Raw genomic sequence first — 23,655 nt, forward strand, 5'->3', positions numbered from 1 at the left:
TCGTATACAACAGAACGCCGCCAGATGTACATATGCGTGTCTGAGACCGGCCGGGCATTGAACGGGCTGAAGGGGTTAAGAATAGGTGAGAGTGGTTCAGTTCGACATCAGCCAGGTACTTGAAGATATGGGATCCCCTCCTTTCTTTTGTGTAACTGGCCGGCCACCCGTGAGCTTGCCACATTTGCCCGTTCATGCTCCCTGGGCTGGCTCAGTTTGCTGGGTGGAAGTGAAATGGATAGATGGTGCTGAACGATGGGTAGTGTTGTCGGTGGTGCGCTGGCTGTCAATCACATGCTTGAATGAGTCCTGGATGATTACTGAATCCATTTCCATTCCATCGTAAAAAGCCCTTATTCGTTCAAGTATGCATCCCGTTCCAAAACCAACCCAGATACCAAGAAGCCGCCATTCGTTAGAATCACAATACAACAAACCTACAAAAACCAAGTTTACCTTACCAAAAAATGCTTCAACCTCAGTAACGCTCTCTTCCCTTTCTTTCCTACCTGCCCACACGCCCAATATCTACGCAAGATAGACGTAATTCCCACCCTCTCTCTCGATATAATCCTTTTCGATAAGCCTGGTTTTCATCAAAAAGGTTAGTATACATCCCTCCCAAATGTGTCAGTACCCGAAGGAAAACACCGAAAAAAACGTACTTCTCTATATTCGCCTTGATATCCGCCGCATCTACCGCCCCTCTCTGCTTCGTCTGGTTAATCACTTCGGCCACCAGTTGCGCATGCGCCATCTTCTTCCGGCTCTTCATGATGCGCACAATCGCCGCCTGCGTCTCAAACTGTCTGTCCTGCGCGACCCTTTCATGCGTCTCCTTGTTCTCTTCCTTGGTCTCCTTGAGTTGGATCTGGTTGATCTTGACTCGGAACTTGGGATCGGTGAAGGACTTGTTAACAGAAAACGTGTCGGTCTTGTTGACGTCGCGACCCTTGGGGTGTTTGTTGATGACGCGCGTCTTGCCGCAGGCTAGGGACTGCAGAGTTCGTTGAAGCTCGGGGTCGGGCATCCCCGTTGCTGAGGCGAGTTGCTCGTAGGAGAGGATCCCGTCCGGAGACTTTTCCTCGGCTTCGTTGAAGAGGACGAGGACGATGGCTTGGAAGGCCGAGACGAGTAGTTCCTTTGGTCCGCGGTCGAAGCGTGCCTTGACGACGCAGTGCGCGAGGTTGTGCTTCCATGTTAGACGGCGACCGGTATGCTTGAATTTGTAGTACGTGTCGAACGTGGTGATGTGGTCCAGCACATTTTGCGGCAACAGGACGCGAACATCGGGGTAGGTAGGCCATGCGGCGGCTGACAGGACATTAACGCTCAGGTCGAGCTCCGAATTGGCTACGGGCGAGTCCTCGCCCCTACCGGCTAGCCAGGTCTTGTAGGAGGCGATTTCGTCCTTGGCCAGTTCCTGATCCTTGAACATGATCTCCAGATTGTGGGTGAAACTTGAACCGCACTCGTTCTTCAGCTTGGCCAGCATGTTCCTCTCCGCGTCACGGCTAGCACTGCGACCCATGAGGAGTCTGCGCGCGAGGTCCTTCTTGTAGAACGCCTCGAAGATGTCCTTGCCCTGGATGAACCGGAAAAGCTCCAGGCTGTGGTCCAGTTGTCTATCCAGCTCAGCATCTTCATCTGCCGTGCTAGCAATGCCGCTCCTTTCGGCATCCTGCCTGTCCTTGACATCAGACAACAGTGCCTTGGGTAACGTCTTGAGACCACCGCGTAGCAACATGTCAATGTGCTTGGCGATCATCTCGCCCACCTTCGAGGTGCCCGTATTCCACGACGATGACACCGACTTGTCGTTGATGAAGAACCCGAAAGCGTCGCGTAACCCGTACGTGAAATCTTCATCTCTGCCGAACGCATCGCGAATCATTACGTCTAGCGCGCGACGCAGCTGCAAGATGCGAATAATCATTTCGTCGCCCCTAGCCGTATCGCTGACAATGGCCGCACCCGCCTTCCTGATGTACTGCTCCCACGGTCCCTTCAGCCTCTTCTGAATACCTGACAACTTTAGCAGCTCGTACAGGGCCTTGATAGAATCGAGGTCGTTTGCGTCCAGCAACTTTGCGACGCTGCCGCTGTCCAGCAGCTTCTCCGCATAGTTGAAGATGAGAATGTCGTGCGCGTCGTCCTTGAGCTGGCGCTTAGTGGTGCTGTCAAAGTTGTACAAATCGCACCGCTCGCTTTCCTTGTTGAGCAGCCGCTCACAAGCAACAATGTAGTCCTTGAGCCCGCACGACTCGCTGCGCTCTTCCGCAAACCTCCTCACGTACTCTCGCGACTCATTGATAAACTTGGGCTCCAACTCCTTGCCGTACACGCCCCAGAGCCTCAACATGACCACCGATTCCCTCAACAGCTGCGAATCGAATCTGCTGTCATCCAGCCGATCAAACATAACCAACACACACACAGCATTGACCACCCGTGCGCCGATGGTCAGCATATTGGCGCCGTTCCTGCTCCTCGAGCTATACATGGCGCTGCGGAACGCACTGATGCCCATATCATTGACACTCGTTGGCCCCTCCCTTTTGCCACTAGCACTCTTGCCCTTTCCTTCCGCAATAGTCCCGCTACCACCGGGAAGTAGATAACTCCTATCCAAGTAGCTGAAGATCCATCTGATCACCAAAAGCTGCGCAATCCACCTCTTCCAAGCGGCCAGCACCGCCCTGAGCAGGATCACATCCTCTTCCCCTCCCATATCGGAAGCTATGGACGGAGCAGCCGCCAATAACGACTTGAGCACCTCGTCACTGTTCAACCACCCCTTGCACCGATCCTTCAACCACTCGTACAATTCCCCACTCTCCTTCTTGCCCCGTCGGCAGATATCTTCCACCCCGCGGTATAGTTTCTCCATAGGTTGGCCGCCCGTAGTGGTGTTATTGCCCGCCGCTCCGCTTCGGCTCTGACCACCCGGGCCGCCGGGACTAGGACTGTAGCCCCCAGGAGCAGGAGCGGCACTGGCACCGTGCCCGCTAAAGATAGCTCTAAGCGCCGTATCCAGATCGCCGCGAATGCGTGCATAGTGCGCTTCTTCGGTCTGAGTCTGGGTGGCGACAGGGCGGAGGTTCTTGACGACGAGGCGGCGGGCGCCAATGTGTGTTTGGAGGTAGTTGGTGCCCCCTGGTGTTTTGCCCGTGGCCATGCCGCCGCCCTTGGGGTTAAGCGGCGCGGTTGACGTACGGCCCGTGCTGTGCGAGGAAGATAGTGGTGGCCCTCGTATGTGCGAATGAGAAGAAGTGGCAACAGGCGAACTCCCTGCGGAGTTGTTACTTCCTTGGGTGAGGTCGATTACCTCGGGCGGGCCGGAGGCGGGGCGTTTGCCCTTGAGTTTGGCGGACATGGTAGGAGGTGTTGTGGCTGTTGTCGGGTGGGCGGCGGAAGAGGCAGCGAATAACTCGGAGCGGGAGCGCTTGTTGGGAGCAGCAGTGTTGGTGCTGGATGATGCGGCGGCGTGGAGGTGCGACTGCTGGGCGCCTTTGTCCTTCAGGTTCAAGTCGTCGAAGCGGCGCTTGGTCGGGGTGGCTTGCGGCGGTGATGATGGCGTATGCTGATGAAGATGGCTCGTGGTGATGTTGTTATTGTTGTTGTTGTCACGAGACAACTCGGACGGATTGGCAGTGCTGTTCGAAGGCATCGATGGACAAGTCGTTTTCAACAAACGTCTCCTCTCGCCTGCGCGGCAGGCTTATATACTTATTGTGCTGTCAATATTTACAGGCTGCGTGAACTGGGAAGCGCTTATGGACTGTTGTCAACAAGATTCTTTGAATTGCGTGGGAGGAAGTGGAAGTTCAAGTCAAGACGGCCGGCCGGGGCATGACGGAGTTAACAATTCCAGGTGGGGGGGGGGGAGCTCCGGCACCGTGTCAGCGACAACGGCGATAACCGTACGGCACTTAAGTTACCTATAGAAGTGGAACGCGGCTACCTGTTAACGGCGCGTGATTTCGCGTTAAGCATCGTCGCTATGTCAGGGGCTCAGCGCTAACAGCAATCTAACTTTAACACCAGTTCGATCTTCAACCAGTTCCCCTTCTCTTCTGAGAACTCAAAAGCACCAACTTCAAATCCAATTCAAACTCAACGCCAGAATGCTTGTCAGATTAACAGCCGAAAAACAGTTTCTTGCTGCCAAATGATGTAGACCTAAAAAAGACACTAACTGAAGACCAGTACACAAAAACTCCCATCCCTTCCTTCCTTTCTTTGATGCTATGACACCCATATCTTTTCTCCTCCTCCTCATCCTCTTCTGCCTCTTCTTCAACATCGTCATTCTCTCAGCACACTTCTTTCCATCTCGTCTACTTCCGGTCTCTCATGCGAACCCACAACTCTTTGCTCATCGATTGATGACCCTCTAGTGAAAGAGCAGATCACCCTTCGGCTTTTCAGCAGCCATTTGCTCTTCCTCGAACTGTTCGTTGATCATCCGTTAGCAATTATCTCTTTTCGTCACCTCCCCATGCAGTAATATTAGGCCAGGATTAGGGAAAAAGACTTACCTCCAAAAACCCGGTAGCGTTAATCAAGAGCATAAACGCCTCCGCCAGCTCATCCACGCGTTCTTCCAACTCCAACTGTGCCTGGCTATCCCTATCCGCACCACTGTACGCACTTCCATTTACCGCCCTCATCGAAACGCCAAGGTTCCCCGACCCAGCACCACCAATCCCCACACTCATCTTCAACACCTGAACCACTAACCCCCTAGCCCCTTGCAAGAACTTGCGTCCCTGCAGCGCATTATGACTCCCGCGCTTCTTGCCGGCCATTACCGCCGCTGAGACGATCCTGGCTAGATACACGAGGAGCGTATAGTGCCTTTCCAAAGCGCGGACATAGGTCGTGGAGCCTGTCGAGGAATTTTGTTGTTGTTGACGAACGAAAAGTTCTGGGTCGGTGGAGAAAGCACCCGACACTTCTAGGGCGCGGAAGAGGTTCGACTGAAGAACGAATTTGGACCCGAGCTTGGAGCGACAGAGGGCAAGGAGGAGAGAGAGTTTGGAAAGGATATATTGGCTGTCTGTGGCGGATGATTGAGTGGTGAGTGTGAGTTGTTGGGATGATGGTGGCTGTTGTTGTTGTTGTTGTTGCTGTTCGACGGAGGAAGTGGGGGAAGTGGTGACAGCGGACCAATCTTTTAGAATGGTCTTGAGAGAATCGACGAGAACGCCGATAAAGTTAAGACGGTTCAGGGTGGTAACTACAAAGGAGCCGTCGAGATCGTTGGTGTGCTGGAGACCGGAAGCCGTCGTGGTGTGATCGAGATGGACGAGGGCTCCCAAGAGGATCATGGCCGCGGTTTGGCACGTCGAGTCGGAGCCGTAGGCGTCATCGCAGATGACGTTAAGGAGACGGTCGCCATAGGCTTGGATGGCCCTGATGGCGCGGGAGCGGGCCGTGGCCAGGGCGTTGCTGGTGGTGGTGCCGGTGTGGTCGGTGGTCTTGTCGACTACCGACGTGAGGTACCGGTAGCAGATGGAGTAGTAAAGAGCGCGCAAATCGGCACTGCCGACCCAGCTGGCGATGGAGGTGAGGCAGACTTGGAAAAGCTGAAAGAGCTTGTCACTGATGAGGTTGCCAATGTCTTTGCCGGTGGCGCCATCGGTATTGTCCGAGAGGTCGAGCTTGAAGAGTAGCACTTTGGCAACGCGAGCAAGCTCAAAAGCCTCGGCGGGGCTGAGTGTGCTGAAGGCCTCCAGGCTGGGCAAAATGGCCTGCAGCGCTTGCAGGAGGAAGGCTATCTTGGGCGTGCCCTTGAAGTCATTGGCCTCGAACATGACCAGCAGGATGTTGGTCCACGCCCGGAGCACCTTGAGGCGGTGGGCGCTGAACTGCTTCTGGCGGTTCCGGTAGATGACATATTCGAGCAAGAGACTCTGCTCACGGTCCCAGGCTGCCAGCTCATCTTGTGTGATTAGGGCCTGGCTATCCTTCTTTTCTGGGTTGTCCCGGTTGAGCCTCTCAGCGCGCTTGAGCAAGGCCAACTCGTGGACTTTGTGGACATTAAATTGGGAGCCGGTCATTGCGTCCTCCTCGATGCATGGGGTGAGGTCGATGTCCCTGTAAATATCGAATTCCGGGGCGGGAATGTCCACAAAGTCGACGTTGAGGAAATCGAAAAAGTCAAAGATATTAGCAATGTTGATGGGCTCCTCGTTGTCGGCCCGGATCTGTCCATTCAGCAGGGCATCAAATATTTGGCGCTTGACGGTGGGTATCCGCTTTTGGGAAACACTGCAAAGCTCCTTGGCAATGTATTCAAAGGCCATGGCACGCGTCGCAAGGAACTCGATATAAGAATGCGATGCGTCCGTGACCAGGAACTCGGGAGAAGCCGCTTCTACGCCGTCCCACCTGAGGTGTGGTTGGACTTGTGGCTCTTGAAGCAGGGTGTGGAAGAGGAAGTTAGTAGCTCGCAACTCTTCCATGACCAACTTTGAAGAAAGGGGTGAACTCCACAGGATCTGGAAGATGCGCAAAATCTTCCGCTTAAGAGTTATTAGGTAGCCTCGCATACCCAACTCCTCTTGGTATACTGACAAGCCAATGAACGCGTTCAACAGGCTATGGAAGAGTGATCGCTGAATGTCAAAGGCACCATTGGGTTCAATGGCAAGCCCGTTGATCTCGCAGCGGAAGCCAAGGAGTAGATGAGCAATGGTGGGTTTGTCCGGGTTGGCTTTGAGACATTTGTAAAGGAAATCGAGGATAAACACCTTGGTTTGGTAATCCGGCGATTCGGCCTCCAGAACAGGATCGAGCGTCTGGGCGATGGTGTTGGCCAAAGACGCGGCAATCGACACACCTGCCCCACCCCTCTCGAGCTGGACAATGGCCTTGTTGCGATGCGCATGACGACCATCGGGTTCCCAGGCCGAGATGATCTCGGGGGATGTCGAAATCTTCTCCAAGAGCTTAAGGGAAGCCCAGGTGAGGTCGGGGTTTCCAAGGTTGGTGAACCGGCCGAGATCCTCCACGAGAGACAGGTGGTTCATGATGCCATCTTCGAAAGCGGAATAAGCCCCACTTGCGACAGAGCGGCTTCGCTGTCCAGACTGCTTCTTGATAAGGGGGCGGACGAGATCGAGATAAGTGTCTTGTAGCTCAAGGACCTTGATCATGACCTGGACGGCTCGCAAGACACCCAAAACAACGGGAGAATCGTGGGACGACTGTCCAAGCACATCTGTATCCCTGTTGATAATGTCGACAAGAATGTTCACAACCTTTTCATTGAACAGCCACTCCATAACCCGGGCAAATGGGTGCAGGCGCACGTAGGCTTCCAGGCTTGAAGTAGACACGGCAACATCAACATTGACGTTGCTCTCGTTACCCAAGACAATGAGGTCCTCGTTAAACGATGCCAGAGAAGCAAGCGCAAACTCCAGGCAGCTGAGCTGAAGGATTCTCAACTGCATAGGATCGGTGATATCCATAGCCTTCTTGGTCAACACGAGACCAAAGACATAGTCAACATAGACATCAACGCCAGACAGTCGGTTACTGGTGCCCAGCGTTTCCTTGAAAGGCAGTTTGTCGCAAAGCTCTCCATCATCAATCGAGGGCTGGATGAGCGAAATAAGTAACTGGATAAAGGCAACGGGCTGCTCAAATCCATCACTGATGTCGTCCAAAATAGCCTCCATCACCGCCTGAGGACTGGGCTGCAACATTGCCACGGTTCGTTGTGTGTCCGCCTTGGGGCCCCAACCTCCTACTAGCCAAAGGTCGATAAAGTCCCACATGATTTCCGACTCCTGATGGGTCTTGCGATGCATTAGGGCGCGGAAGGCATTGAAAACACAAGCCCGGAGACGGCCGGGTATCTGGGCACTGGCAAGCCTGATTAGAGTTTCGGGTAGCTCCACACTTGTGTCAAGAAGTAGAAGATTTCTAGCGACTGGGCTCTCATAGCCGAGTTTGGCAATGAGGCGCAGGTAGCACTCCAGCATCATGGCGGATTCAGGTTCAGTCTCGGCCTGATCGCTGCTGGGCTTAGCATGGTGACGGACAAGCTGAGACGGGGCGGGAAGTGGCTTGGTCTGGAGTTTCTCCATGAAGAACTTGAGTTCCTTGAAGATTTGGTTCCAAGTCAAGGAGGCTGAGCGTTTCAACTTGCCCCCCGAGTGAGTGGTTTCGTCGAGCAAGAAGTTGTGGGCGGCTGTCGCGCACTCTTCATTAGCAGCAAGAGCTTGGAGCATCTCGCAGAACGCGCTGACCAGAGGGGTGGAAGCTCTCCTGGACGCCCAATTTAAGAAGCCGGCGAGGTTGCTTTCGGTATCTTCCCAGAAAGTCATGGCTGCGTCCGGTCGGCCATCGTAGGCGTAGGCAATGATCATGAGGAAGCGTTCCAGATCAAGGTCCTGCTCGTGTGTTTGGCTCAACTGGCGCTGCTCGTCCTCCTCCGTCCTCAACTTACGCAAAACGTCCGGGATATTGGAGATGGCAGCATCGATGAGTACCTCGAGGTGTGTCATTAAACAGGAGTGGAAGTGAGGCGCAAAGGGCAGGGCTTCAGATGCCAGAGGCGTAGTCTTACGCTGCAACCATTGACGCATTCCCCAGCGTGTAGGGTCCTGCCAGTCCTGATTATGCGCATGGCAGTCGGCGGCAACGGCGAGAAGGAAGTCGAAGGCGCCGTCCTTCAGGGCATCCATGAATTGTTTTGTCCTCTCCTCGTCTTCCTTGTCCAGGTTGATGCCCCGCGCTTCGTAGCCGGCATAATCGTCGTGATACCAGCCGCTATACTCGGCGATCCACCATGCGCGCACCGCAGCGCCGAGACTCGGTATCGCCCAGACATCCTCGGCTGTCCTTCCACAGATGAACTCGTTCAGTTGTCGCGCCGGCTCAACGTCTCCACCACCCACATTGGAACCAAAGGTTGCGATATAGGCACCGAGTACCGGGATGAGGTGTACTTGGGTGAGGTGTCAATCTTTGCTTTCAAGGTCCAGAGAGGATGAAGATCGAGGAAGGCTTACCTAACAGGTGATCGTATTTGTCTACTTTCCTCAGGAGCTGGATGAACTCCTTGAAATCCTTGGACTCGGCTTGCTTCTTCTCGACTGCAGCACACAGTATGAGGGACAGGGTTTCGTGTTGCTCTATTAGCTTGAGGCGCATGATCTCGGACGGTTCTTGTTGGTCCATCCGCTTGGAGACGTTGGGCTGAAATAGGACATTTTGAGCTGCCACCTTCTCCCCGATACTTTGCAGAGTCGACCTGATGGCTTGGAGCCCGGCCACACATTTGGGCACGAATTTCTGGGCGCCGGCCTGGGGCTTGCTACCCTGGGCGGGAATGCCAAAGATGCTCTCGTCGACAACCTGGCCAAAGCCTTCCTGCACCGAGGGGTCGATGTCCTCGTCGTTTGCTATCTGGATGCAAAGGCGCATACAGTCGAGCAGGTAACTCCGCTCGTTTTGGAAGCGGAGGAGGCCGCACACCCACAAGGGACGGTCGAAGCTGGCCTGGTCGCCCTCGGCATCGGCATCGAGAAGGACACGGGCAGCCTCGATTTCGTCGAGATCGAGCTCATCGGCAAGCTTAAGGGCGTCGTTGATGAAGCTCTGGGTGACGGAATATTCCTCGTCCTGAACCTTGATCCTGCCGCTCTGTAGGGCCGTCCTGTTGGTGGGGTTCCGGGGCGGCTTGTCTAGGAACTTGCTGAAGGAATCCGCGTGCTGCTCGAGCAGCTGTTCGACGGTCTGGAGTTCTTCATAGCGCTGCTGGCTGACAGCCTGGAGCTCGGTGTGGAGGGCGTAGAGAGATTCGAATTTGCGTAGTTCGGCCATGGTTGTCGTTGGGTGGGTAGGTAGGTAGGTAGAGGAACGAGATCGAGCGAGGGTGGATGGGCGTGCTGTCGGTGTTGGTGGTGTTGGTGACCAAGCGCCTCAGCGCATTTTTCGAAGACGTGTGGAAGACTGCGGCGGCCGTGGTTGCGCTTCCGCTTTCTGTATGCGCACACCCAATCCAAAGAAGCGCTTCTTGCGCAATCTCGGTGGGTTGGTGCCTGGTTTGTGCGTGTGGGCGTCCGTCCTGTCGTGTTTTAATTAGTCCAAGCACGAGCCGGCGCGTGTTTGGAGGATTTTTCGGTCGGTGGTTCGTGATGTTGGAGCAAGAGGGGACTGCGGATTGGCGACAACCGAGTTGGTGACGCGCTTCACCTTCAAGTTGCCCGTTGGAGAGTGAGGAGGACGGGGAAGCACAACGAATCCACTGTGAAGACGGGAGGGCTGAAGCTTGCAGTGCCCGTCGTCAATTGCGGGCAGCCAATGATGCCGCGCGGCAGAAGTGGAATGCGCTGCTTTCAACTCAGGTATAGGTAGCGATTAGCGGGTGCTACAGTGGTACAACGCCCGCGGAAACCTCAAGGTGGTGCGGATGGTGGTGACCTGGAAAAAGTTTGGCGGTGAGCGATTCTGCCGCGTGTTGCGGCGCGCCAAGACGTTCGCATCGACTTGTTTTGTTGTCGAAAGTCGACAGTCCACCGAGAGAAGGAGCTGTGATGAGAGGTGGTCATAGCTTCACCAGGCAGTAGCATCAGTTCCTTCCTTCCTTCAGATGGTCATCAAGATGCACTTTTTTCGTACTTGGTAAGCTTATCCAGGTAAAGACTGAAATTTTGGAATTTCAAACTTGTTTCTCTCCAAATCCTTTGTTTTCTTTCCTGGACACGACGTTTCCCCTCCCGGTCCTCTCTCCCAGAAACAAAAAACGACTGTCGCCCATCACACGCGTTCCCGTCAGCAGCAACAGCAGCGCTGTAATTTCATGTTATAGCGCCTCATGATACCCTTGCAGTAGTTGTCTTTTTTCGCCCGTCTTCTCCTCACCTTTCAACAGTTTTGAGGTTCTCTTTCCCATCTTCTTTTCTCTCCTCGGCATGTATTGGATTTGCCAAAACACAAACACCGTGCTGCTCAAGTGCCGAGTTGCTTTGCCATCACGGTGTTATTGACGGACAAAAAGCATCGTCGTGCCCATACATGGCTTCCTTGACAACCACCCCCCTGGCTGCCTTGTCCGTTTAGATTTTAGGCATCGCAGTGGCCGTGTTTGGCTTTGAGCCACTTCATTTTTTTTTTCTCTCCTTTTGTTTTCTTTCCTTTTTTATTATTATTATTTAATTCTTTCCCGCCCTCCTCAAACAGGCATCCTCCCGCACCTGTTCAACCATATCATCGCCCCTTCACCATGGCGCCAGCAACCGAGACGGTAGACTTCAAGAAGCTCATCGGTAGGCAAAGAGAAACAGCAAACAAGACTGCATTGTAATGGTTACCCTGACACAAAACACAGTCACTCTTAACGGAAATACCATCACCGGACGGGCTAGCGCTCTTAAGAGTGAGTGGCCCGTACATAAAACAACAGATTTTGTATGTGTGTGTGGCCACCAGATTGACGGCTCGTGGTTCAGGTTTGATATCGTACTTCAAGGGCGACGAAACAGGCTCCCAGGCCGAAAGTCATAGCCAAAAATTGTTTGACGACAAGACATATCATTATGTCTATGAGGCTCTCTTCGGCTGCGCCCTCACCGAAAAAGCAGAGTACTTCAGCTGCTTAAAAGAGTTGAAACGCGACAAAGTACGCAATAGCTGTGTTAAAAGACTCGAGGGCTGCGCCGAAGCACTCCGTCTAGCTGTTCAACATGGTGCCTACAAGATCAAAAGGAAAACAGCAACGGCCATCGCCGATCATATCACGCAAACTCTTCTAGCTTCCGACGGCAACTACTTCGAGCCCCTTCTCAAGGGATACGTCAAGGCGTTGAGCGCCTTTCTAAACGTCCAGGTCAACGTCGAAAACCTAGCCGCTTTCGGAGGCGAAAAGTGGGAATCTTCGATCGACTTGTGCCTGAATGCCATCTCCCGCTTTCTAGAGGCTGCCGAACACGACTCGGGCACTTCAGTCCGCGCTTCCCCAGCCCCGGGAACACCTGCTACCTCAAGAGCAGGCTCAGTTGGACCATTATCCGCATCTGTCCAGGTGAATGGCCAATTGGCCATCGAATTCCTAGCATGTGTCAAGGCACTCACATCAGCGTCGAATGCGCCAGTTTTGAGGAGAGCAGAAAGGATCTCTCAGCTTGTGCTTCGCGTGCTCACCCTTCGTCACATCAAGCTAGGCGAGCTGCAAAGGGATTCCTTTTCCATACTTAACAACATCTTGGTGCGGGTACAGACCGAAAGTATAGCCCTGACCAACACGATAACCACGGCACTGGTCCCAGTGTTATCGCACTGCTGGCAACCTCGGTCTTTATCTCGAGACGCCATGTCGAATTCCCTCAAGGATGAGATGCTCAAGACCCTATATGGAATACACTTGTACTTGGAGAGTTTGCTTCGAGAGGCAACGGATGATAAGCTCTTGCAAGATATCGAAGATTTGCTCGACTCGTTATGGTCCGAGTACTCCAGGCGGGATGACAAAACCCGCCTTCAGCTCGAAGACGTCACCTTCTCAGCGATGCAACTGCACCCAGATCACCCATTGACTATGGTATTCGGCTTACGTCCATATCATCTAGCAGGGGAACAGAACTGGGCCTTGCTTGAGAACATTGCCCTTTTGGAGATAGTTTACGCAAAGAACTCTCAACGAGATCGTCAACACCTAGAAGATGAGCCCGACAAACCACGGAAGAGGCGCCGAGTGATAGGAAGCTCGAACCGAATACACCAAAAGCTTATATCGCAGGATTCCGCGGTACAGCTCACCGCTCTACAGCTTACACCATTTCTGTCCGCGTTGAAGCATCCATCTCTCGAGGAGGTCAAGGGGGCATTGGTGGATTTGTCACAGTTCATTTCTGCGAAACAAGGCTTGGTAGCTTCGTGGGCAATGATTGCATGCTCTAGCCTGGCGGTTCACAAAACGTCCCGCGACCCATCCCTTGCTGCCATGTGGAAGCAAGCATGGCACATTGGCGTCAGATCCCTGAGCTTACCCCCTACGAGCCGCTCTGCATGCGTCCTTTTGAACTGGATTCTGAAAGCGAAGCTACTTTCTGACCATGAACTAGCTGGCGACGTCAATCAGATCATCACGACTGCCGATATCAGCGGACCGGCATTGCTCGTTGACTCGGCCCCTGTGCTGATGTTGACCTTACTGCGGGTCCGCAACGCCATCTCTCCCAATGCCAGTCAATCAACTTCTAGTCACGTTATTCGATGGGTTTTCTTGAAGTGGAATCCATCCGAGTCCGCATATGCTTCAGTTCATGGCGTACATGCAGCACCGGTAGACCTTATCAACCTCCTGCGGGCTTGCTATGAAATGCCGCCTCTTCGTATGAACACATCTCTCACTGTCTTTGACGGCCCCGTTGCTCAGTTTCGAGCAGTCCAAAAGCAGCGTCATGCGATGCTACGGTATCTGTTGCTTTTGGAAGATGAAGTCCCCCCAGAGGACTCACACAAAGCAACATCAACTGACCAGCCAAAGAGAGAGGAAATCCGGGCTGCTGATTTGTCGAGTTCTCACTCGGCAAAGCGGCTGATTCTGGAACTGCTCTTCCCAAAGCTTGATGAACTATTACAGATGGTAGAATTATGGCATAAGCGTGGTGAAAGCGACAGCGCAGCCCCTGTGTCTAGGGATCGCCTCGTTAGCATCGCTTCGACTTGTATTGTCGGAGCATTCGTCATGCCCGAGCTTGTGGGTCTCAACTCTTCCATGTCGAGGGATGTAGAGAAAACCGTGTTTGGTATTGTTGAGGGCATGATAAAGGCGATTGTTGAGTCTCCCCAGAGTGAAGATTTCTTCAATCTAGTCCTTGAAGCCTCCGCGCCCTACATCCCTACCCTGGGTGAGGCTGAGTTGACTCATTTTAAACGCGAGGAACCATATGCCCTCAGGTTTTTTGCCACAGTTTCAAACAGTCTTCTGGAGAAAACCCGACGAGAATCTCCCACGGACAACGATCCAGCGTCTATGGATCTTGATGATGATTTCGACTCCCAGGAAACTCGCAAAAGTACAACAGCGGGGAAAAAGTTCCTATCCAGAAGGGACATCACCCTCAACCACACTCCCGAGGCCTTTTACCTCGACACCAGCCTTCGGCTACACCTACTTAGGATCATCCGTGCGGATGACGGTGAGCTTGGCCGGGTGCCTGATCCCATTGTGGATCACCTTCTGGAGCTCTCCGACGAGGATCTCTTGTCTTGCCGGCTTTTCATGCAGGAGTTGTTCGCATCCGATGTTGTCACACCTGTTGATCTCGCGATAAGGATGATTGAAAGGATCGCTGCGACGATCAGCAACAACCAATATACCTGTTGTGAAGCTGCCATGTGTACTGTGATTGACATCATGGAGGGATTCATCACCATGTGGACCGATGAGGAGCTCGAGATCTCGAATTTGGTTGGCGATATCTACGACCATCTCATCAAACGTGCATTGCCCAACAACTCGCTTTCATCTACCGCACAGATCTGGTTTTCGAGACTTCTCTTCCGTCTGCTGGAGGTCAATCCTATGTTTGCTTCACAGGTTCTGAAGCTTCCTTCCACCAGATCTACGCTTCGGACGATTTTGAAAGACGCGCCCATGGATGTCAAGTTCTTTATTGGCATTAACCTGCCGAGAATCTTTGGGATGCATGTTCTCAAAACTCACGATGACTTAATTGTCGAAATCCTCGAAGTGCTTCCCGGTGAAGGAACGGAGGGCATCGCGTTCCGTCTGTTTGTACTGGCGGAACTCGCGTGCAAATGGCCTACATTGCTTCGTCGGTGTACTTATCACATTTTCGAGACACCTGGGAAGAACCAAACATCGGTAAGCCATGCGACAAGTTGCTTGAAGCGGGTGTCGAGATGTCTCAATCTCAGCAGCCCTCAAGAGTTGTTCACGATTTTTGCTCCCCAGATACTCTATACTTGGCTAGCGGTCGACTCCATCGACGAGATTCCATACAGCATATTTGGGTTTTCGAACCTGGCAGAGCTCCTTTCCAAGAGCCAGTCAGAAGCTGTTGGTATAATGATCATGCGTGGCCATGAAACGGACGCCCGCGAGCTGGCTAAAACTTTGAAGCTTAGTATACGAGAGTTGGTCACGCAGAACTTCAGCAAGATCGTGGCGTACAGCATTGCACAAGATTCCAGTCTCCCAAACGAAGTGACTGGAGAGAGCCGCATGAGGAAAATCATCGGGGCGGAGCCTTACAGCAGCAACATAATTCTCAACTTCGCCGACATCCTGGCCACCTTTTTCGAAATATGCGACCAAGAGTATCCTATCGAAGACTCGTTTCGCAAAGATGCCGCTAACTTTGCCTATGCAGCGGATATCATGGACAAAATCAAAGCGTTTGGTCATCTGGACACAATGCTTCCACCAAACCAGCAGCCAAGTTATAAGGCCAAGTTTCTCAAGCAGCAGATACTACACCTCGTAAAGAGGACCAACTACGAGCTACATGATATATGGACACCCGCTCTTGTGGTATTCGTAGCCCGAAAACTGCTGAACACGATTCACCCGGCATTAGGCCCATTGCATGCCTGTTCCGTGCTGCGGAAGATCCGCGTGCTTATTTGCTTAGCAGGCAACACGGCCCTGTATGGCTACCCTCTAGAGATGCTGCTGCATTCTCTACGGGCTTTTGTGGTTGATCCGGAGTGCGCTGATGATGCCCTGGGAATCACCCAGTATCTCATTACCGAGGGAAGCGATCATCTAATCCGATTTCCTTCTTTCCTTGCTGGATATGCTCTTTCATGCTTGGCTGATCTTCGAGTATTCCTCGAGTCGAGCCAATCTAGTACAACTCAGGAGAGCCAGTTCAAAGCGACAAAATCAAAGGCGCAGCTGTTTCACGCATGGTTTTCCAAATATCTGGCCAACTACACCACCAATGCATGGAAGGATAAGACACAAAAGGAAGCTTTCGAGGCCATCACCCAGTCTGCTGCTAATATTCGTGTCATGGGTAATGCAGAGAAGGGTACCCACGAGAGCAAGTTGCTCTTGGAGATTCTTAAGGATTGGGGTCGACAGCACCAGCTCCTGAACGGGCCGGCTCGATCGGTTGCTCTGTCAATACTCTGTGGGTCTTTCAAAGTTCCACCACCAAGTCGCTTGGACGTGATCCAAAGCGACGAAGAGGCGTTGGCTCATGGTGCTGCTGTCTGGATGAGCTGTGGTTCCAAAAAGCTTAGCAGCGAGTACTTGGCCTGGGCCGGGCGAGTGATCGGTCGATCGTATGCAGCCTCAGGCGACGTACCACCAGAGCTCTTGCGCGAATCGCGCCTTCAGGAGTATCGGAAGAAATCCCCGGTAAACTTTGATTTCATGGAGTCAGAGGAGGCCCTTCTTAGCCTCATTGAAGCCCTTACTGCAAGTAGCGACGGCTTTCGGGCTGGATTGGCTGAGGCTGCCCTTCGTGTAGCAGTATCGGATGCCCTCCATGAGAACGATCGTCCTTTGATCACCGCCTGTCAAAAGAGTCTTTCAGAGTCGTTGCTAGTAGCATCGGAATGGGGAGAGCTTCGAATACCCCGGTCTGATCGCTTCAGTGTCGAACACCCTATTGAGACCGAGATATTCTCTGCAGAATTTCTGGAAAGTCCGGAGTGGGCACAGCAACTCACCACACTCTTAGCCCAGTCAGTACCGGGGAGCGTCGCACTTAGAGTACTGCCTCCCATCTTGACAAAGGTCAAAGGCTTTGCTGAGCAAGCATTTCCCTTTATCGTTCACAATGTGCTGGAATACGAGCTAGATCAGACCCAAGGGATGAAGCAGAAGCTTTCGGAAGCCTTGAAGGAATGGCTGGCCTCCACTTCACCAGCAGCCAGGGACAACCAGAAGCTCCTGATCAACACAATTCTGTACCTAAGAACACAGGCAAATCCAAATGAGACATCTATAGCAGATCGATTGCAATGGCTCGAGGTCAACTTCTCAACCGCCGCGGCCGCTGCTACGCGATGCGGGATGTATAAAGTTGCTCTGTTGTTCGCCGAGTTGGCATCCACTGAGATTACACGCCAGTCTCGCCGTTCGTCCGCGATTCAGGGACTCGGGGATACGAGCGAGATTTTGTTGGATATTTTTGAAAATATCGATGATCCGGATGCCTACTACGGCTTAACCCAGGACGCTTCGCTTTCGACTGTATTAGCTCGTCTCGAGTACGAGAACGACGGAACCAAGAGCTTAGCATTTCGTGGAGCCCAATATGACAGTCACCTGAGGCGCCGGGATGTAGCTTCACAGCAAGACGGACAGGCGCTCATCAAGGCGTTGAGCAGCTTGGGTCTCGCTGGCCTGTCGAACTCTCTCCTTCAGACGCAACAGAGCCTGGACGGGTCCTCGACATCTCTTGATTCCACGTTCATCACAGCACGGCGTTTAGAGATCTGGAATCTTCCTGCCCCGGCTGCGACCGAAAACTGGGCGGTAACTGTATACAAAGCCTATCAGAGTATGCATCAAGCCTCTGACATCAACATGGTAAGAAGCGCGGTTCACGACGGTCTTACGAAAACTCTCAAACATCTCACAGGGAAAAGCCTGAACACATTGACACTGCGTCACCAGCTGGGTGCTCTCGCCACGCTGGCTGAACTCGATGGTGTCCTGAACATTGGAGATCTTTCCGAGCTCAACGGCATCATTGAAGACTTCCAAGCGCGGTCCAAGTGGATGATGAGTGGGCAGTACGACGATGTCAGTCGGATCCTCTCGTGCCGGGAGACAAGCTTGAGCTTGTGGAGTCAACGCCACAACCTTCGGCCAGCGAGGTTGACACCTGCAAATGCTCGTCTGGCGCAAATTCGTGGCATGCTGGTCTCTTCTGACATTTACCGGTTCCATCGTGCCACACAAGAAACTTTGAACTTGTCTACCACACTCACAGATCTCATAAGACCGAGTGAACAAATGGGGCTTGCTGTCGACGCAGCAATTCGAATGGAGACTGCCAACTCGCTATGGGATCAAGGCGAGATGATTTCCTCCATTAGGATGCTGCAGAGCATTGACAAAGAGTCCCCACTAGAGAAGCAAACCGTTCCTGTCAGCCGTTCTGATCTTTTGTCGAAGATTGGGTATCAGGTGTCGGTGGCCCGGCTAGAGAGTCCAGACACTATTCAGAAGCACTATCTCGAACCTGCGCTGAAGGAGCTGAAAGGCAAGAGTGAAGGAAAGGAAGCTGGCCGGGTTTACCACCAGTTCGCCATGTTCTGTGATGAACAGCTCCAAAACCCAGATGGCCTTGAGGATCTTGCTCGCCTCCAGAATCTTGAAAGGGGCAAGAATGACGAGGTTACACAGCTCAAAGCTCTTATTGCGAGCACCCGGGATTCGCAACTCAAGAACAAGTATGCTTCGCACTTGTCAAAGGCAAAGCAGTGGCTTGACCTCGATCAGCAGGAGCTCCGCCGAGTTGAACAGACTCGTTCTGAGTTCGTGAGGTTGAGTTTGCAGAACTACCTACTCTCTCTCGCGGCATCGGATGAGTACAATAATGATGCGCTCCGTTTTACAGCTCTGTGGTTAGAGTGCTCGGAGGACGACATGGTCAACGAGGTAGTGAAGAGGTACCTCAGCAAAGTCCCAACTCGGAAGTTCGCACCCTTGATCAATCAGCTATCATCGCGCCTACAGCATCAAGAAGGGCTCTTCCAGATCACTCTGATAGAACTGGTCTATAGCATCTGCCTCGACCACCCTTATCACGGCATGTACCAGATCTGGTCGGGAGTCAAAGCACGATCCATCAAGAATGATGAGGTTGCTTTGTCCCGACAGAAGGCGACGGATAAGATTGCCAGAGCCATCAAGAAGAGTGGTGTATCAGCCGCCAAGATCTATCTGGCGATTAACGCTACAAGCAAAGTCTACCACCAGCTCGCCATGGACCGCGATGGGAATAAATACAAATCAGGTCACAAGATGAACATCAAGGACTCAAAAGTAGGCTTGGAATTTCTCGCCGCGTTTGCCGCGTTCCCGATCCCGCCGCCGACCATGCAAATGCCTTTGCTAGCAAGCTGCGACTACTCCCAAGTACCGATGATCGTCAAGTTCGAACCCCAAATGTCTATCGCCTCAGGCGTCTCCGCGCCCAAGATCATCACGGCCATCGGCAGTGACGGCCGACAGTACAAGCAGCTTGTCAAGGGCGGCAACGACGACCTCCGCCAGGACGCCATCATGGAGCAAGTCTTTGCCGCCGTCTCGGAGCTACTCAAGCACCACCGCGCCACACGCCAGCGCAACCTCGGCATCCGGACCTACAAAGTCCTCCCGCTCACCGAAACGACCGGCCTCATCGAGTTCGTGTCCAACACCATCCCACTGCACGAGTACCTCATGCCCGCCCACGAAATCTACTACCCCAAGGACCTCAAAGGGTCGCACTGCCGGAAAGAGATCATGAACGCCCAATCCAAATCCGTCGACACGCGTGTGGCCGTCTACCGCAAGGTAACCGAAAGGTTCCACCCCGTGATGCGCTACTTCTTCATGGAATGGTTCCCCGACCCAGACGAGTGGTTCGCCAGGCGGACCGCCTACACGCGCACCACGGCCGCCATCTCCATGCTCGGCCACGTTCTTGGGTTGGGCGACCGACACGGACATAACATTCTGCTCGACACCAAGACGGGAGAGGTAGTGCACATTGACTTGGGCGTCGCCTTTGAATTGGGTCGCATTTTGCCGGTGCCGGAACTGGTTCCCTTCCGTCTGACACGGGACATTGTCGACGGCATGGGCATAACCAAAACCGAGGGCGTGTTCCGGCGATGCTGCGAGTTCACGCTGGACGCGCTGCGCGAGGAGACGTACAGTATCATGACGATTTTGGACGTGTTGAGGTATGATCCGCTTTATAGCTGGTCGATGAGCCCCCTCAGGATGGCGAGGTTGCAGAATGTAAGGGTGGGGGCGGGTGAAGATGACGTGGTAGAGGCAGAGGATGAGCGGCGGGCTGGAGATAAGAAGACGACGAAGAACCTCAATGAGCCTAGTGAGGCGGATCGGGCGTTGGAGGTGGTGAGGAAGAAGTTGAGTAAGACGTTGAGTGTGATGGCTACGGTGAATGATTTGATCAATCAGGCGACTGATGAGAGGAATTTGGCGGTGTTGTTTTGTGGTAAGTTGTCTACGCTTCATGGTTGTGAGTTGAATGTGTGAGAGAGAGAGATTACTGACGGTGAGGTTATCTAGGTTGGGCTGCTTATGCTTGATAGGAGGAGCAGTAGAAGGAAACTACTCAAGAGGTACTCGCCAGGGCTAGAAGAGTAATGGGGAGGAAGTCCATATGATTTGTGGGTTTATATATGTCTATAGATATGGACGTGGAAACATCGAGATAGATCTGAGAGTCTTGTAACTTGGTCATAATAGCTTCTTTTTCTCTTGACAACCCAACTCATCAAATTTGACACGCCTCGTGTTATTTTATGCTTATGCTAATCATCATCCTCACTCTAAGTAGACGCTAGAGAAACAAGCCAAACAAAGCCTAGTATGCCATACGGATATGTACCAAACAGAAAAACTCCCCTATACACACTCGAATAAAAACACAAAAAGGTGGGGGTATCTATCACACAACACGAGATTGGGAAGTCTCATCTTCCTCGTCATCATCATCTATAACGCCGTAAGTAATGCCCTTCCTTCCATCCATCCATTCCCTTGCCATGCATTTGATGCCATCATGTCCTCGTTTAGCTATTTCCATCCGAGAGACCAACCAAACCGACGAGATGGGGGGGAAAAAAAAATCCTTTTTTTGGTCCGTAGTAACCACTTGGCTAGCTTTCTGCTGCTGCCTGGCCACCAACCACGTTTCTCCATCGGTTCGCTGGCGTTCCGCTGGTGACTGGCTAACGACACAACGGCGATTCCTCCTTGCCAAACGCCAAGCAATGTTTTATTCCTTCCCCCTAGTAGAAAACTCTTCTTCTGTCCGAGCTGTATCCAGGAATAGCGAAGTGGGTAGCAACGTCTCAGCATGTTAATAAACTAGCGGCTGGGCTGGGCTGAGTTGGGCTGGGCTGGGCCTTTGGCTTTCGGTCTCTCGATAGCTAGTGCTCCAGGATCGTCGTGGTATGTAATAGATGGGCGCCTTTCACTGGTCTGCCGAAAGTTGTGCCTAATCCACAGGCAGGAAGTTGGATGCTCTATTGTCATCCAAGTCATCCACGCTCTGAGCCGGTGCCGCCACCACTCATATGTGTAGTGAACTTATTCAGGCATATGAAAATACCACGGGTCTCGGCTGCATCCCTGTACTTTTTTTTGCTTTCGCCCTTCCGATATTATGCCATGCAAGTCACGATGCAGCCATCCACAGCCCTCCAGTCCTTAAATGTCCGGACAAATACTCGCATATCAACAACCGCTTTGTCTGTCGCTGTCTTCGGCTGACAAAGTGGTGGGGGTGGTTTTTCGTGATATCCGCTAACAGGGCTGTCATTGAGCGGCCCTCTTTCCCAAGCTCTTCTTGGTAACCAACTTCAATTCAAGTGGGTAGTAGCCTTTAGCCTTTGTTGTCCACTTGCCGCCTATCGGGGCTTTATCAATCTTTTGACGACACACCGGACATGTTCGTTTGGTTGGATCAATGGTTAGGGCGGAATGGAGACATTCGGAGCAAAAGAGATGACCTAGTATTTACAAAAAAAAAAAAAATATGTTAGCCGTGAACAAACAGAGCGAAAGGGACGGGCAAGGGAGAGAAAAGCTTACCGCAATGCGTAACCGTCAAGCCCGTAACATTATCCATGCAAATGACACATTGGAAGGCGCTCAGCTTGATCTCGTTCTTGGGCCTGGGCTTCGCTCGCATACTCTCGGGCACCTCTTCCGTATCCGCCAAGTCGACCACATCCATGAAATTGTCGTCCCCGAACGGATCTTTTTCGTCGTCACTGGATAGCAGCACGTGCGCTTTTCGCTTGTGTGTCCTGATTTCTAGCCCTTCTTCTCTTTTCCGTTTAGGAGCCCCGGACGACTGAGGTGGCAGTGTGGGCAAGCTGACAATATTGTGAGAGGTGCCTCGGCTTCGTCGCCGAGAGCCCTCTGCGGCGGATTCATCCCTCCTCGAAGGCATGGTGTTGTTGTAATTGTTGCGTGAAGGAGAGAGAAGATCGCCAAGATGTCTCGGGGTCTGGGGTGGAAGCGAAGGGCTGGAAAAGTCTCGACTGGCAAGCTCGTTGAGAAAGTCGTCACTATTTGGTTCTCGATCGCTGCGATGGGTGGTGACAAATAGACCAGGTGCGCGCGAGCCTGTGGCGAGGTTGGTGTTGAAAGCGGGGTCGGGGTTGTTGTAAAAGCTGGTTCCTCTACTGTCTGGGGTAGAAGAAGATCCAGAAAGCAGAAAAGAGAGCGCCGGTGGCAGCGGTCGAGGTGGTGGTAGGGCGCGAGAAGCCGGGGGCAAATAAGCGGCTTGAGATTGGCGGTTGTCGAGGTGACGGCCGGGTTCGGCCCGGGCTTGCGGGTGCGGACAGGGTAATGAGGTTCGCGGGGTTATGTAAGCGTTTGCTGGAGAAGGAGCTTGGGGTTGAATTGAGAGTGAGTGCAGTATGTTTGTGGTTTGCCCAGGAATGTTGTGTGGGTGTTGTAGCTGGCCGTGAATCTGAGAATTGTCCGAGTTGGAGTTCGGATTCGGGGCCGGATATTGCTGCAGCAAAGGCGCCAAGGAAGGGAGCGACTGAGGAACAACACCAGGGTTCGGGTGCGCTACGCTGGACAGCGGTGGTGGAAGAGCGTCCAGGTCCAGGTCTTTTTGTATATGTTAGACACACAGCTCAGACAATGTGGTAGGGTTATGAGTGGTGAAGAGGGGGAAAGGGAGGTGTTTTCAGAAAAAGGTTTGGGGTTTTGGGGTCGGAGGTGGGAGAAAGTTGAAACGCAGTAAAAAGTACCTGCAAAAATGTCGTCGTAGGCCGCATCACTCAAGGGGAAGTCGTCATCCATGGCCCCAAGGAAGGCTTGCCGGCAAGATGCCGGAACAAAAGGCAAAGGTTCGGATAAGATATTGAATTGATGAAGATGGGAATTTCAAACCGTTCGTGCGGCGTTTGGTTTTGGTGGCGAGTGGACTTTGGGACGGTGGCCGTCCACTTTGCTCGCAATGTTACAGCCAAACGAGAGTGACTGGGCTACGGACAATACCTAGGACGAAAGAAGGAAGCAAGGGCAGTCGCTAACGATGGTGGTATATACGGAGAACTAAGAGCGTAACGATCGGTATCAGTGCCGCAGAGATGAAATAGCATACACAGACTTAAAGGTAGAGGTAAGCCGTGTCGGAAAGGGGACAGAAGTCAGGTAAGTGAAAGGAATCGTTTTGGCTAGAGGAGTTAAAGATGGATAAAATGGGTGGAAATCAGTTGACAACGAACAAGTCGGTATGTACAGTAGTAACATGGAGCTGAGAAATACGGGGAAGGTCCGCAGGAAAAGATGGATCCAGCTGAGCTCTACCACTTCTTGGATCATGTACATAGTATGTACTTACTGAATGAAATCACTTTGGGCAGTAGAAGTTGCCATTGTGATGGGCGCGCGCCGTCTGCACACTCAAGCCACCGTCTTTGGTCAAACATGACGGCGGG

The 23,655-nt window shown here is 52.8% G+C and overlaps 4 protein-coding genes across 4 annotated transcripts; 1 reads left to right on the plus strand and 3 right to left on the minus strand.

The window, feature by feature from the left end:
- Window positions 1-186: 186 nt before the first annotated feature.
- On the minus strand, window positions 187-3,873 carry B0T23DRAFT_419523 (Cullin family-domain-containing protein). The gene is made up of 2 exons (XM_062839706.1): window positions 666-3,873; window positions 187-586 (listed from the first exon to the last, which is right to left on the minus strand). Exons 1-2 carry the CDS (start codon window positions 3,668-3,670, stop codon window positions 529-531), a joined length of 3,063 nt encoding a protein of 1,020 aa, XP_062694307.1. The 5' UTR covers window positions 3,671-3,873; the 3' UTR covers window positions 187-528.
- Window positions 3,874-3,945: 72 nt separating this feature from the next.
- On the minus strand, window positions 3,946-10,227 carry B0T23DRAFT_452818 (nucleoporin Nup186/Nup192/Nup205). Its single transcript, XM_062841153.1, has 3 exons — window positions 9,030-10,227; window positions 4,542-8,965; window positions 3,946-4,453 (listed from the first exon to the last, which is right to left on the minus strand). Exons 1-3 carry the CDS (start codon window positions 9,841-9,843, stop codon window positions 4,397-4,399), a joined length of 5,295 nt encoding a protein of 1,764 aa, XP_062694308.1. The 5' UTR covers window positions 9,844-10,227; the 3' UTR covers window positions 3,946-4,396.
- Window positions 10,228-11,245: 1,018 nt separating this feature from the next.
- On the plus strand, window positions 11,246-20,221 carry B0T23DRAFT_313216 (uncharacterized protein; the record flags this gene model as incomplete). The annotated part of the gene is made up of 3 exons (XM_062834733.1): window positions 11,246-11,288; window positions 11,351-11,398; window positions 11,472-20,221. 3 exons carry the CDS (start codon window positions 11,246-11,248, stop codon window positions 20,219-20,221), a joined length of 8,841 nt encoding a protein of 2,946 aa, XP_062694309.1.
- A 1,060-nt stretch (window positions 20,222-21,281) lies between these two features.
- Window positions 21,282-23,152, minus strand: B0T23DRAFT_120354 (uncharacterized protein). Its single transcript, XM_062832027.1, has 3 exons — window positions 22,963-23,152; window positions 21,785-22,819; window positions 21,282-21,702 (listed from the first exon to the last, which is right to left on the minus strand). The coding sequence occupies exons 1-3, from the start codon at window positions 23,012-23,014 to the stop codon at window positions 21,509-21,511; spliced, it is 1,281 nt and encodes a 426-aa protein (XP_062694310.1). The 5' UTR covers window positions 23,015-23,152; the 3' UTR covers window positions 21,282-21,508.
- Window positions 23,153-23,655: the final 503 nt, after the last annotated feature.

The sequence above is a fragment of the Neurospora hispaniola genome (genome assembly GCF_033458365.1).
Source record: "Neurospora hispaniola strain FGSC 10403 chromosome Unknown B0T23scaffold_3, whole genome shotgun sequence".
Lineage (NCBI taxonomy): Eukaryota > Fungi > Ascomycota > Sordariomycetes > Sordariales > Sordariaceae > Neurospora > Neurospora hispaniola.

Coding starts and splice junctions, on each gene's coding strand:
- B0T23DRAFT_419523 (XM_062839706.1), bottom strand. CDS start 3,670: ATGCCTTCGAACAGCACTGCCAATCCGTCCGAGTTGTCTCGTGACAAC. Junction 587..665: donor ATCAAGGCGAATATAGAGAA/GTACGTTTTTTT, acceptor GATGAAAACCAG/GCTTATCGAAAAGGATTATA.
- B0T23DRAFT_452818 (XM_062841153.1), bottom strand. CDS start 9,843: ATGGCCGAACTACGCAAATTCGAATCTCTCTACGCCCTCCACACCGAG. Junction 8,966..9,029: donor CAAATACGATCACCTGTTAG/GTAAGCCTTCCT, acceptor ACCTCACCCAAG/TACACCTCATCCCGGTACTC. Junction 4,454..4,541: donor ACGCTACCGGGTTTTTGGAG/GTAAGTCTTTTT, acceptor ATCAACGAACAG/TTCGAGGAAGAGCAAATGGC.
- B0T23DRAFT_120354 (XM_062832027.1), bottom strand. CDS start 23,014: ATGGATGACGACTTCCCCTTGAGTGATGCGGCCTACGACGACATTTTT. Junction 22,820..22,962: donor CTACGACGACATTTTTGCAG/GTACTTTTTACT, acceptor ATATACAAAAAG/ACCTGGACCTGGACGCTCTT. Junction 21,703..21,784: donor CTTGACGGTTACGCATTGCG/GTAAGCTTTTCT, acceptor TGTAAATACTAG/GTCATCTCTTTTGCTCCGAA.